At 34.7% G+C, this 14,808-nt stretch overlaps 1 protein-coding gene and 1 long non-coding RNA gene across 2 annotated transcripts; one reads left to right on the forward strand and one right to left on the reverse strand.

Moving 5' to 3' along the window:
- Positions 1 to 3,652: 3,652 nt before the first annotated feature.
- LOC125656097 (uncharacterized) lies at positions 3,653 to 12,577 on the forward strand. Its single transcript, XM_048886686.2, has 3 exons — positions 3,653 to 3,802; positions 6,505 to 6,646; positions 12,006 to 12,577. The coding sequence occupies exons 1-3, from the start codon at positions 3,796 to 3,798 to the stop codon at positions 12,295 to 12,297; spliced, it is 441 nt and encodes a 146-aa protein (XP_048742643.1). The 5' UTR covers positions 3,653 to 3,795; the 3' UTR covers positions 12,298 to 12,577.
- Positions 4,277 to 6,248, reverse strand: LOC130048188 (uncharacterized). The gene is made up of 2 exons (XR_008797028.1): positions 4,986 to 6,248; positions 4,277 to 4,872 (listed from the first exon to the last, which is right to left on the reverse strand). It is a non-coding gene; the product is annotated as an uncharacterized LOC130048188 (long non-coding RNA).
- Positions 12,578 to 14,808: the final 2,231 nt, after the last annotated feature.

Raw genomic sequence — 14,808 nt, forward strand, 5'->3', positions numbered from 1 at the left:
GGAGCAATCCGCAATCAAAATCAGCGTACAAAGAACGACATCAATTTGTATTAAACATGGCAGATAGCATTTTACCCAAAATGACAAGTTGCAATGACAAATTAAATCATTATAACGACCATAGAATTTGCGAAATGCTGACTTTAAACGAGACTGTTGAAACCCCCGTTACATCACCTTATTTGTCAGTAGCCTGCTTCGATTTAGAAATTGACAATACGCAGAACAATCTCTCGCGTATCGAGTCAGTTGAAAAACATAAACAAGGTATGCAGGTGATGATGGAATATTGCTACATAACTTAAGTATGGGGACTTTACGACGGCGAAGCTGGAGTCATATCATTTCTTTTTGTTCATTCCTAAGAGAGTTAGAAGTGTTTGAATATTAGACAAAATTGAGCGCACGTGTTTCCGCGTGGTGGTCGATAAAAAAAACGTGTTAAACCTACAACATAAACTTAAAAACATTTATTTGAAAATTACTTCTGTTAAAGATCAACATTTGATTTTAGATGTTAGAAATTACAATGCACGCGAATTTGATTAAGAAATGTTTGTTAACATCATTTCGTTAGGCATTCATACCATAAACCTAGAGTAAAATTTACATATGTTCTTGTATTTTTGTTTTCGACTCATTCTGACCCCCACTAGCTATTCTGTTATATAACTTCGTCATTTTCAAAATAAATGACATGTTTTCAATTCACATCACTGTCCTGTTTTCACTGCCTTTATCAAGTAACAAGCAAAGGCAGTCTGATTAAAACCAGCCCCCCCCCCCTTCTAAAGGCTACTTGGCAAGTCATATTAACTAAGAAACATAAATTTCATCTAATTTCCTTATTTTGTTAAAAAGCTATGCCCATTTTGGTACCTTAAAATAGAAAACAGCAAAATACACGTGCATACACACGACGTGAAAATGACTGAGCACTTTTGTTCATGCCATTCACAGGCGTTCGTATCATACATGTATACCCACAGTATACTTTTATCATATTTCGATCATTTATAGTCCCGTGGAGATCGGGGTTATAATAGGTTCCCCTTGCATGTCGTAAGAGGTGATTAATGGGACGGCCCTTCGGACGATACCGCAAAAACCAAGGGCCCGTGTCACAGTATGTGTGGTACGAAAAATATCCTCTCTGCTCAAAGTCCGTAAGCACCGAGCATAGGCCTAAATTTTGGAGCCCTTCACTGGCAATGGTGACGTCATTATAGCAGTGAACTATACAACCAACCAAAATTACCGGAGAGTGATAAGAAAAGGAGTAAAATCAATATGTTCTAAAACTCCATTCGAAGAACATATTCATTGTTTTTCTGTGGCAAGGAATTTTAACTCATGTATTCACCGTATATTCATTTTTAACACCAATTATTAGATAAATTAGTCTGCATTATAAGAGAGTTGGTTTTTTTAATAGATAAAGTGAATACAATTTCATGACTGTGCGTGCGTCAATCTTGTTTATGTATAACGGATGTTCAGATTACATAACGTCACGTAAATTATAATTACTGTACTGAAACGGCTAAGAGAGCCTTAAAAATCGACTTGTAAAAAAAAGGTTTTCCAGTGAATAAAGCAATGTCTATATTTCATATTTTGATACTTTACATATAGCCTATGTAAGATTTTTTTTTCAGCTCAAGGACGTATATAAATTTACTTGTGATGCATCAATAACCTTAACCCCCCCCCCCCCCCCCCCCCCAAGAAATAGCCCATTACGTTCCTGTATTAAATTTCTACTCATAATATATAATTGCAAAGGGATGAAACTGCAAGAATGTTGGCCCACAACAAAATGTATGCCAATCTGATTGGAATTAGATGTTAGATCCCCTTCCCATACACGCAATACAAACCTCTGAGTGGATCTAATATCAAGGTTTAATTAGATTGAATCTATGCAATTGTGTTGTCACAAGTTTACACACCTTCCTTACGGACAGATGTATGTGCAATATTTATATTTGTATGTTTCAAAGTTCCATTCCTGTTTCAAATTCCACATGTTGAAATTTGTAATTAGGAAAAATTCAAGGCGTATCTTCATATACTCGTATGTATTCTTTAAGTATATCCGCACCGTACTAGACGAATTTAGTTGAGAATACTGATTAATACGACTGAATGTCTCATGCTCTGACAAGTACCGTGCACGAGAAACAGAACCCCGCGTTAACACCCCTTCTAGTTGAGAGTTTTATCGCCGTGTCATCCTTAACTACTTCCTTCCGTTTTGTTTACACCGGAACTTATATTACATGAATACTAACACGACAATATGTCAGGTAGGTTCGTCCTTGTGTATTTTGAATGTTTTAAAGTATTTGCACGGAGTTTCATTATCAATCTGAATGTAACAACATTGCATTGTTATAGTATGCTATGCTTAAAATTATATTCCCTTTGTAATTCTTTTAATTTTGTAAATGGTTTATACATGTACGCAGCTAAATATATTGAGGAATTTTAACACCTGCAGCAAAGCAATTTCAAAGGAATTCCTTTTGAATGGAATTCCTATAAAAAGAAAATTTTCGCTTTTTAAAAAAGTCGATGCCAATGCTTGCTGATAGACCTAAACCTGCATTTGAGATAACCTTTAACCCCTTTTAATCCCATCACCTCCATCAGTCCTGCATGCCGTTCATGAGCGTTATCAATGAGTTTTTTTCTCAAATGATAAAAGACACCAAGTTGTAAGATGCAGTAAACATATAAAAATAAATCTTTTAAGTTGCTTTTTACAAATTTAATGTGTCATTTTATCTTAAAGCAATGAAGCATATGGAAGATAATGGAATTAAAGCTATAATGGAGTGATTTAAATGCATGCTTTTACAATCCTATTCCTCATCAATTATAAGATTCCAGCATCTGTTCTGTCGGTGATATTTTCATCTCATGTAAATATGCATCACAGAATTATTATGACCATCCAACTTACAAATTTATCGATGGCATATCGTACAGCTTTATAATTATCCAGCAGCGATGGAGTAAAACAAAATCTGATCTATTGTGAAGTACTTGTACTCATGGTTACCTCCTCATACATGACACGGAAACACTGGAGGAAGTAAACAATAACAAGCAATCACTAACGCCTGTACCCGCAACAGACAATCAGCAAAATATGCATGTGTGTATTATATATCAGAGATCCAATTCATTATACCGATCTTCAAAAATCCCCCATAGCAGAAAATCAGCAAAATATATTATATATCAGAATTTCAGTTTGATATTCTAACCTTTAAATATACGAGAAAAAAATCTCCCATAACAGTCAGTAAAATTATAGCTATACGTGTACAGAGATTCTGAGAAAACCACGAAGAACTAAGGTGAGTATAGGTCAATTACAAAGGGTTAAAGTTAGATTGAATCTATGCAATTGTGTTGTCACAAGTTTACACACCTTCCTTGCGGACAGATGTATGTGCAATATTTATATTTGTATGTTTCAAAGTTTCATTCCTGTTTCAAATTCCACATGTTAAAATTTGTTGTAATTAGGAAAAATTCAAGGCGTATCTTCATATACTCGTATGTATTCTTTAAGTATATCCGAACCGTACTAGACGAGTTTAGTTGAGAATACTGATTAATACGACTGAATGTCTCATGCTCTGACAAGTACCGTGCACGAGAAACAGAACCCCGCGTTAACACCCCTTCTAGTTGAGAGTTTTATCGTCGTGTCATCCTTAACTACTTCCTTCCGTTTTGTTTACACCGGAACTTATATTACATGAATACTAACACGACAATATGTCAGGTAGGTTCGTCCTTGTGTATTTTGAATGTTTTAAAGTACTCTCACGGAGTTTCATTATCAATCTGAATGTAACAACATTGCATTGTTATAGTATGCTATGCTTAAAATTATATTCCCTTTGTAATTCTTTGAATTTTGTAAATGGTTTATACATGTACGCAGCTAAATATATTGAGAAATTTTAACACCTGCAGCAAAGCAATTTCAAAGAAATTCTTTTTGAATGGAATTCATATAAAAAGAGAAATTTCGCTTTTTAAGAAAGTCGATGCCAATGCTTGCTGATAGACCTAAACCTGCATTTGAGATAACCTTTAACCCCTTTTAAAACATTGTTGTGACGTCAGTTCTTTGACTTGACAGTACTTTATTTTTCATACGATACTGAACATAGTCCAGTATTATTAAGAGCAGGCCAATATTATGAGAAATATTGGACTGACAGTAAAAACCAGGAATAAAGACCACTCTTCGTTGTGCGAGAAAACATATTTATTATTTATTCAAGGCGTGAAATATTCCAGTAAATTATACGAAATGAGTGTTTCGTGTATAATCCGATTTTACTGTATATGAAATCGTTTAGGCACCACAGTTATAAATCCATGTCACAATCATTCATTTAAATACATGCACATTGAAGTCGCAAATTCACTGTTACATCCCCGGCAGTGATGTTTATTTCTTTTCTCGATCCAAAGGAAACACTTTCATTGAGCTTCACTTTCGTCGGCCCTGGCGGGGACACTGGACGGTTTCTGAATCAAATCACTTACACTCGTGTAATTGTTTCTCGGAGGTGCGTTTGTAGTTGCGAATCGCAGATGACATGTGACCAGTTTTTTCCCGCTATAAGTTTCTCGTCAACACCCGCAGCATATGGGCGTGTGGCGGCAGTAGCCCGAAGAGAGTGATTTGTAAAAAACCCATCTAATCCTGCCTCTCTACACATTTTGACCACAATCTGTTGCAGTTGATGTACCCCGACTAGGACGTCGTCGTACCATACATTCCCCTTAGGAGCGATTTTTGGTCTGAGCTATAATGCATTGCATTTTCCACTACTGGGGCTACAAATGATTGAAAAGAAATTTGTATCCAACAAAAATTAAACAAAATAAACACTGTGAAAAAGATTGTTAATATATTTAGGAGAATTTGTAGAAATAATGAATAATCTTACCGCAAACTCATGTACTTTTCAACCATCTGAATCCATTTCTTCAAGGCACCCGGACTGAATGCTAAAGGAGGACTGCGGCTTCTGTTTTTATACCAGTTATAGGCCTACGTGTCAGTATCATATTATTAGGGTTTCCAGAAAGGAACGGGGGAAATCAATGTTTTGTTTTATCTAAAAGATTCTTTCCGAACACCCTTTACGTACCCTCATTCACCCAAAAAAGAAAACCAGTTTTGTTGAGTACAGTCTTCAGACAATAGAAGCATTCGAATTGCTTTCCATGAAGAACAAAACCCTTTTTTGAGGAGTACCGTATTATGACAATTGAAATGATGAGCTAACAGTTTTTTTGTGAATTAAAGACAAGATTTGACCTCGTGTGCCACTAAAGTTTATGAATTCCTAATATATTAAATATTAAAAACAAATCAGAAACGAAAGATGTAAATATATTTGTTTATACCAATGTATATTTGTACATGTTTTTTTGTTGTGCGTTCAAATGCATTTGTTTTTAGATAGAACAATGTTTTAAGTAAGATACAAGACTCCGATGGTCTATTGTGTCAGATACGGGGCTGATCACTCGCCGCTACGCGGCTCGTACAAGTCCCGTATCTGACATAATAGACCATTGGAGTCTTGTATCCCTTACTTAATCCCATCACATCCATCAGTCCTGCATGTCGTTCATGAGCGTTATCAATGAGTTTTTTTCTCAAATGATAAAAGACACCAAGTTTTAAGATGCAGTAAACATATAAAAATAAACCTTTTAAGTTGCTTTTTACAAATTTAATGTGTCATTTTATCTTAAAGCAATGAAGCATATGGAGAATAATGGAATTAAAGCTATAATGGAGTGATTTAAATGCATGCACTCGTCTTCCCCTTTTACAATCCTATTCCTCATCAATTATAAGATTCCAGCATCTGTTCTGTCGGTGATATTTTCATCTCATGTAAATTGCATCACAGAATTATTATGACCATACAACTTACAAATTTATCGATGGCATATCGTACAGCTTTATAATTATCCAGCAGCGATGGAGTAAAACAAAATCTGATTTATTGTGAAGTACTTGTACTCATGGTTACCTCCTCATACATAACACGGAAACACTGGAGGAAGTAAACAATAACAAGCAATCACTAACGCCTGTACCCGCAACAGACAATCAGCAAAATATGCATGTGTGTATCATATATCAGAGATCCAATTCATTATACCGATCTTCAAAAATCCCCCATAGCAGAAAATCAGCAAAATATATTATATATCAGAGATTCAGTTTGATATTCTGACCTTTAAATATGCGAGAAAAAAATCTCCCGTAAGTCAGTAAAATTATAGCTATACATGTAAAGAGATTCTGAGAAAACCACGAAAAACTAAAGTGAGTATAGGTCAATTAAAAAGGGTTAATGTTATGGTGCACGGGAAAAGAGAATCGCCGTTCATATACCGATATTTACATACAAATCAAATAACTGTATAGAACGTATTTCTTTTCAGCTCTTCTGTCTTTTACTCAGTTCACGGATTATGGCTCTTACTTCTCCCTCCCTCTTCCCTTCAGCGTGTTACTTGGTGTTGCTATAGCCGCCCTTGGAGTTCTTCTCTGTATTTTTATTGCTGTTACGAGATGTGTTCGAAGGTATGAATTTTAATAACGATATATGAACACGGCAATGCACGGCAATGTACAATAACACGACAATGCACTTCATAAAGGAATACGTTTCTGAATGGTCAAGAATCCTCTTTTTTATTTGATTTATAAAAGATATAAGGGAAAAAAGACAACAACAATTACATATAAAACTAAAAGACTTCCAAACTCCAAATAAAGCTGAAATAGAATAAATAAAATTATTGTTAAGGGATTATATCTGTAATGCAATATTAAATTTTAAAAAAAAAAGTTGTGAATGTATGCTACGCAGATACGGACAATCTTCCAGTTACCGGCAAGTTATCTGCTAAATGTTTGCAGTTGGGTCCTGGGAGAGTACATGTACTTTGTATTAGACAATATCATAGACGTAACATTTCGTACATACAATCTTATTGATAAAGTAGTAGCGACAGAGTTACCTTCTCTTTGCGCTGACCAGCAGTATTCCAGCTGGCGCAGTACCACGTCAATAAGTGACACGTGCGTGCACTGCGACCGGGTTAAGCTTTTTCTTTACGGGACATTACGCGCCATCATTTCACGTTTATAGCCATTTATATTCACATCAATATTCTAATCATCTAATGTAGTTTTAATGTATTAATGTCTTGATATCAAACACACCGACCTTTTGTGACATAAACAATAGACATACACGTCACACATGCATGTGCCACTATCACATTGAACAGCATATCAATTCATTATCAGAAATATATAGTTATGTGTGTTATTATATGTGGGATATAAAACAATGAAAATATAGGAGTAAAGATAAAGATGTGATTGCACGGTGTGCTGCAGAATTCTATTGATGGAATTAAAAAACCATTGATTGTTGAGGGATAAATCAAGATTGATACGTAACTGAGTTACACGGAGACCGCGACAATGGAATGAACAACTGTTAACAAAAATTAAAAGTTGGCACGCCTCGGAGTTACTCTGGGTTTGCATCAATGAAATAAAAGAACCATCGACAGTAAAGTGACAAGTCGGAAAGGACGGTAGCAGCAACCCGCAATTATGGCGGCGTCCTGATTAAGATTATTACACTCTTCTTCTTATACATGTACCACTTGCCTAAATGTACCATCTATCGTGTAATTATATGACAATTGTGCTAGATACCAATATCAGGGAAGGAACTCATAAGTGTGAGAGCTTGTTTCCGATTGTTTTGTATATTGAACATATATAAAATGAAATATATTTTTTACTTTTAAAGATGATATGCCTCTGAGTTACTCCGAATTTGTATTGAAGTCATTAAAGCACCGCTAATGGTATATATGCTCCAATTTTTCTGTATGAAAATGTCGATATTACGGTATTCTTTGAATAAGATGAAACAAAAACCTCTATTAATTATGCATTAAAAAAAAAACAACAAAAAAAAAAACCCTTAACGTTGTAGAAATATAAATGAAAATAGTTTCAAAATACCGTCTGTCTTTATACATGTACATGTATTTCCTTTCCGAAACGGGCCGAGTGCTGATCATGTGACTGTCCTATTAGCATATCACTTGATATCCCCCCCCCCCCCCCTGCAAATGTTGGATCAATACATATATAAATATTATTCAGTGTTTTACACATAATCCTGCATAATTGATTTAGGGTGATACGTCCTTAGTCGATGAACTCTATGTCAAACCTACCGACGCTATTGTGTTCGTTTCTGTCACATGTGAAGAAGGCGCACGTAACACATACATTATGCAATATGTGCATATGCATGTAAGGCCATACCAAAGATGTCTAAGAGTTAATTAGTCAAGAATGAACTAAAATTTTGACCCATTTATTCTTTATCTGCGATAAAATCAAATAGTTTACGTTGCACAAAATATCATATATCGCCATATTATAAATACATTTAAATGTTTGGAAAGAAAAAAAATGATTAATACGTACATGTATGTACCTTTTACAGTTGACAAAAATTACAAGCTTGGCTCTGATTTGCGATGAACTCGCGTTGATAGAATGAATGAACAATTGTCCGTTGACAAAAATCTTAAGGCTGATATGTCTCTGAATAAAGCTGAGATTGTGTTGATGAAGTGCAAGACTCATGAATTAATTTTTACCATCCATACTCTCATTGTTTGTGTACTGTCATAATTTTGACCCACGGGGGCGTCATTCGAATACTTATATTCGATTTTCTTTCAATTCATTTCTTTTAGCTTGTACATATAGATATGATAACCGGGCAATATCTATAGAGGGACCCCTTACCATTAAACCTTCGCATTATTTAGAGTGAGATTAATATAAGCCTTTTAGCTTGTTTCTCAATCTATTACATGTATAAGACATTGTTTGTAAACATTATTATCGAGTTATTTACGAATAAACATTGATTAAACTAAACCTAGGCACATGGGGAAACATTTTTTTAAGACTTAACCTAATTCATTAAAAAAATGCAAAGATAACGACTAGTAAAAAGTAAAAACAAAAACTAATAAAAAAGGTAAGAAATGGGGACTAATCGCTCTCAATACCAAACCTTTATAGAGACTGATACATATGTATCAATGAAACATTTTTGTATATAACTATATAGACAGGCTCTCCACCATACACGGACAAGGACAATTTTAGCATCACTGGTAATGTGACGTGAAACTGGAGTCCGGCGCATAGATTAACGAAATGTTTGTTGAAGCACTTTGCGCTAACTGAATGTTTAGAGATAACTGTTCTCTTTCATGTCGGGTTAATTACCAATAACAAACAGTAGTGCCCTCTGCAACACTAAATCTTCAGTAATCGATCTAGGTTAAAGCGAGCTCCATTGAGCTTTGACGGAAATCTGATCATCCATATACAAACAGATGTGAAATGCAGTCTATTTAACCTTTTATAATAGTTGGAGCGCTTTAATGCATTCCCAATCGTAGATTCTGACCACTTTGTCCAACAAAACAATAGCTGGTTTCCCTTTTATGCATATTGTACTTCCTTGAATCAAAATAAAGGAAGGATTTGTGCCCACATTAATTTACATGTAGTAAATGCATTCTTTTCATTGAATATTTTAAGGAATTCTAAAGAAAACATTTGACAAACTGTCCGCCGCAATACGGCTGAAATATTGCCCCCCAAAAAAACAAAAACAAGAACAAAAAAAAACAAAAACAACAAAAAACAAAAACCAAAAAAAAAAAAAAAAAAAAGAAGAAAAAGAAAAGAAAACCAAACAAAAAACAAACAACAAACAAACGGCGTAAACCCGTAATCAATCAACATAGCGTAGATTAGAGTTCTATCATTCGTATATCCATATTGTTTCCTTGTTTGGTTGGTGTGTTTTTTTTATTACACACGTTTTAGGTATAATTGTTGTATTCCATTATGCAAGGCATTCATGGACTCACACATACAAACATACCGGTATATGCGTGTGTACGCGTGTATTGTAGTTACACCTGTTTAATAAAAAGAAAATTACTTCCGAATCATATTTTACGAAAATTAAGCGGACGGCATCGCATTAACAGCGACCATCGACACTGCCAATTTAAGTTTCAATAAATTTAGCTACCAACGGTAAATGGTTGCAAATCTTACTCACAAATTGTAGCTTTTGTGTTACTTTTCTCTTGGGGGGGGGGGGGGGGGGGGTCCACACATGTAGGTGTTGTTTTAAAGATTGTCTGGGGTTCATTCTTTAACAATCTCGAGATTTTTTTAAATATAACTCTTGTTTTTAACAGAAGTCAGTGTCTACAATAGTAATGATTGGGAATGAAAGTCTAGATACCATGCCACGGATTTTCATATTGAAATAGTGATGTCTGTCGATTCGGGCGGGGTGGGTGTGTGTGATAAAAACTGGATGGACAACAGTGGGCATCAGTAATTTAATGTGTATCAACATCCTGAAGGGGACATACATGTATTCAAATCCCGACTTATCGACTTGATAAATGTCGAACTATTTGACAATCAAAATATTTATTTTACCTTAACGATCACATTCCAAAACCTGCATTAATTTCTGTTTCCATAGTGCCTCTTAAAATGGTTATAAAAGACTAAAAATTACTGTCATAGTCAATAATAGCATGGGAATTACACTGTATCATCATTATTAAGATATAAAAAGTCATCAAAGAATCAGTTATACGTAGTTAAGTGAAAGTTTTCATGCTGTGGCTCTTCTCTAGTATAAAAATGACTCAATATAAATATGACTAAATCTGTGACAAGTTACAAATAAGAATATTAAAGTATTCCCTTGTACTGTATTTCACTATACTATCAATGTTTCACTATAAAACCAGTTAATAGAATATCTCAATTATTCAGATTAGATTATTGAAATTCTGCTGTAGCAAAATCAAAGCATAGTAACTTTACTAGAGAAAACCAATGTCTTCTCATCATTATTAAGAGTATCAACTACTTTGATAAAGTGAATTTTACTGTAGAAAATAGAATTTTAAAGTTCATTTTGTCGTTGAAGCAATTGTCTTTATCAAATATCTTACTATGGAAGTCTGATGGTTAAGGAGTTCGGTTCACAATGAAACCGGTTACGATAACCGTTCACAAATAAAACCATTACCATAGGTGCATTTCGGAACTGAATAACTTCCGGTATTAGGAGTGACGATCACGTGTCTATCGGATGAGACTTTACATGTATACAAATTGAGACTTTGTGACATGGTAGGCGTTGTTACGACACACACCCTTACTGCAACTATACAGCGTTTAGCAACATGCATGGATATTTATTTATCGAATGTAACGTTGTTTTATTTGATAGATTGATTGTATCTTGTTTATCGTGCCGCTCGAGAATATCTCATTCATATAAAATCTATCGGATCCTCAACAGATTTTTGTTTGAATGTACGTTGCTTTACATCCTGTTCGTGTTTTGTTTTGTTTTGTTGTTTGTGCCTCAAGGTTATCGGCCGTGGATGAAATAACATAAATTATCTAATGTATGTATAGCGCTCAAGGTCGAATTAGAGATCGAGGCTTCGTTTTCACATTAATATTTACTGAAACACAGGTACTCTTGTGCATAGTACATAAGCAAAGGACCCCTGTCACATGTCAATGGGGCACACAAAGCAACAAAAAACCCACAATTTATCAAATTTACAAGTATCAAAGTCTCTACTTAAGTAATCCAAGTTTAATTTTTCATTGTGAATCAAAGTCTCAAGATATGTACTATCAATACTGACAACACTATATATACCTGTAAATCATTTTATTGTAGCAAATCATAGAATAGAATAGTTTAGTATGAAGTAAAGCAAATCTGAGCATTTTTATTTTTATTGAAAGCAAATTTCCTTTTCAGACATTGTTGTGAAGGGAGAATACAAATGACCAAAGATGAATTCTCAAGCTCTCGACAAATAATAGATTCTGATGTCGAAATAGGGGCTGTGGATCGACCGTCTTCGAAAAAACGGCATCGGGCGAAATTATCCCTCCCAGGTAACGGGATTCAGGAAGAACCGAGCTCACACGGATACGCAGATATCGACGATCTTGACGAAAATCTAGATGACTACATAAATGTGAACAATGCGTTTACAGAATCAGACTCTGATGATTTTGATTATGAGAATTTAAGGGGAGGAGTGTAAACTCTTCATATTGTCCAGTTTTTTATGTTCAGGTTGATTTCATTACTTCATTTTATATTTTTATAAGAATAATTCAATGGTTATAAAAAGTCAATGCAATCAAATGAAATTTCACCACACTTTATAGCAAACTGTAGAAATCAGCACGTGTGAATCCTTGATATTGTGCATAACCTTTGGTTTGTATGTTCAGGTTGATTTCATTTCTTGATTATATTTCTTTTACACTTGAAATGTAAAGGAAAAACCTGTCACAGTCAAATGAATGTTTTTAAATCAAGCTTTCTTTTCTTTTCTTAAATAACAAACCCTTAAACGACAGAAAAGCAAATCGAATAAAAGTGTTTCAAGGTCTGAATTTGGATTCAATATCATTTTTGAAAATATAACATGTAATATTTTCATGCAGAATTCATTAGTCGACTACGACGAAGTGGAAGTCAGCTGAATGATTGATTGAATATTGCTTAACGTCCCACTCGATAATTTTGTATTCATATGAAGACGTCTCCATTGACGGTGAAGGGCTGCAAAATTCAAGCACATGCTAGGCGCTAACGGCAGGAAGGGTCTTTATCGTGCCACACCTGCTGTGACACGGGACCTCGGTTTTTGCGGTCTCATCCGAAGGACCGCCCCATTTAGTAGCCTCTTACCGTTACGACAGTCATTGGGTATTGAGGACCTATTCTAACACGAATTCAACTGATGACGTGGGGAATGGCGTCGGGAAGTCTTGGCATCGATATTTACAAACGTTCAACAAGTATTCCGTTATGCATCGGATATTGGTCTTATACTAATTATCAATCTGAGGTTGAAAGTGCGTACATGACACTGCGCATTGCTCCTTGGTTCGATAGACCAAAGTGGGTGACTTTTCAACTGAAGAACTACTGACCGTTTTTAGGGAAGCTAGATTTTGAGAAACAAGTTGGAGACAAGGATAAGTTGAACTGGCTTTATTTTCTGATCAAAGGTGCATATGTGAATATATTCTGTTTATAAAACAAAGTTTGAAATGTAATCTGTACGACTTAAAAGTCTTACAAATGTGGTCCTAGCCCAACAACATCGACAACATCGATATATATATATAAATTAAAAAAGAATAGTTTGAATAGTTATTTTCAGTCAATAAATGAGAGGAATAAAAGAATTGTTTCAAAACATTGAAGGAAAACGTTTAATTTTATCTAGATAAAGCATCATACAAAACACAAACAACTTTGCATCGGGATCGGAATAAATAATGCAAACAAACATAAAAAACGCTATGCATAATTATTTCCCGCGCAATATCAGATTGCTGCAAAATCATTTGCTTAAATTTGAATGCACATGATGCATACGTTATCATATCATATTCAAAAGTACTTGCAACAAGCATTCCTATAAAATTACATGGCGATACATAGTCTCATACCGACAGAAAAAAAAAATCTTTCGACGAAAACAGAATGCAAAGTTCATGCACAATTAAAACGAAAACCCACACAATTTAAAAATATAAGTCAAAATGTCTTCAGGTGCAAATTTGTATTAAGTCCAACGGCCATAACTCGGCAAAACAAGAAATGGGTCGGAAGAACATTAGAACATGTCATGGTAAAGCAATGTAGCAAATATCAATTGAATATACATGTATGCAAACAAAACAAAAAAAGTGCAAACAACCGAGTATTTGCGTTTATTTTCTAAGTCCAACGACCATAACTCAGGGAATAATTAATGAACCATAACGCTATGATGACTACCTATACTATTCAATTATCCGCATCTCTGTAATATTATAAACACCTATTCATCATGTATCCGTAATCAATGTTGCTCCACTCGCTAACACTGATATAAGAAAGGTAACTCATTTTTTATTCTGTGTTCGTTATCCTCTATTGCGACAGTCGTCATGGTTAGTGGTCATGTTCTCTTCTCAGATAATTCATGAATTCGACATATACCACTTGGATTCTTTCAAAAAGTGCAGAGAGTGCATTCACTATATCGAAATTCAGTACTCTTAAAACCCCCATGATACGCAGATAGACCCTATTAAAAAGTTTTAAAAGCCCAGACTCAATCCGTCCTAATGTTTCAACAAAACTGTTACACAGCCTGTTGTAATATATCCGCAGTTCTGCTCTAGTCGCAGAATTGATAATAAAAATCAACAATCCTATGAGGGTAGTTTTTAGAAGCAAGGCAAACCAACTGTTATCTGAGAAGTATGTCCTTAATCCTCCATAGAAATTGATTTTTAAATCCAATATAATTTTCCCAAAAGCCATTGGCATATAACAAATCTCAAGCAAAACGTCTAGAAGGTCAACCATGACTATTTCTGCAATAACCTTATAAAAGATTTTCACTAGCATTATAGCGATGCTCCAAACGACACTCAAAATTTCCAGAAGTAGCAAAATTAAGTCTTTGAAAAGAGGGCATATTACGGAGCGCAAGAAACCCGAAGAATTTGGGATATCCACAAAAAAGAATATGGCCATCAGAACG

The sequence above is a fragment of the Ostrea edulis genome, chromosome 7 (assembly GCF_947568905.1).
Source record: "Ostrea edulis chromosome 7, xbOstEdul1.1, whole genome shotgun sequence".
In the NCBI taxonomy this organism is placed as follows: domain Eukaryota; kingdom Metazoa; phylum Mollusca; class Bivalvia; order Ostreida; family Ostreidae; genus Ostrea; species Ostrea edulis.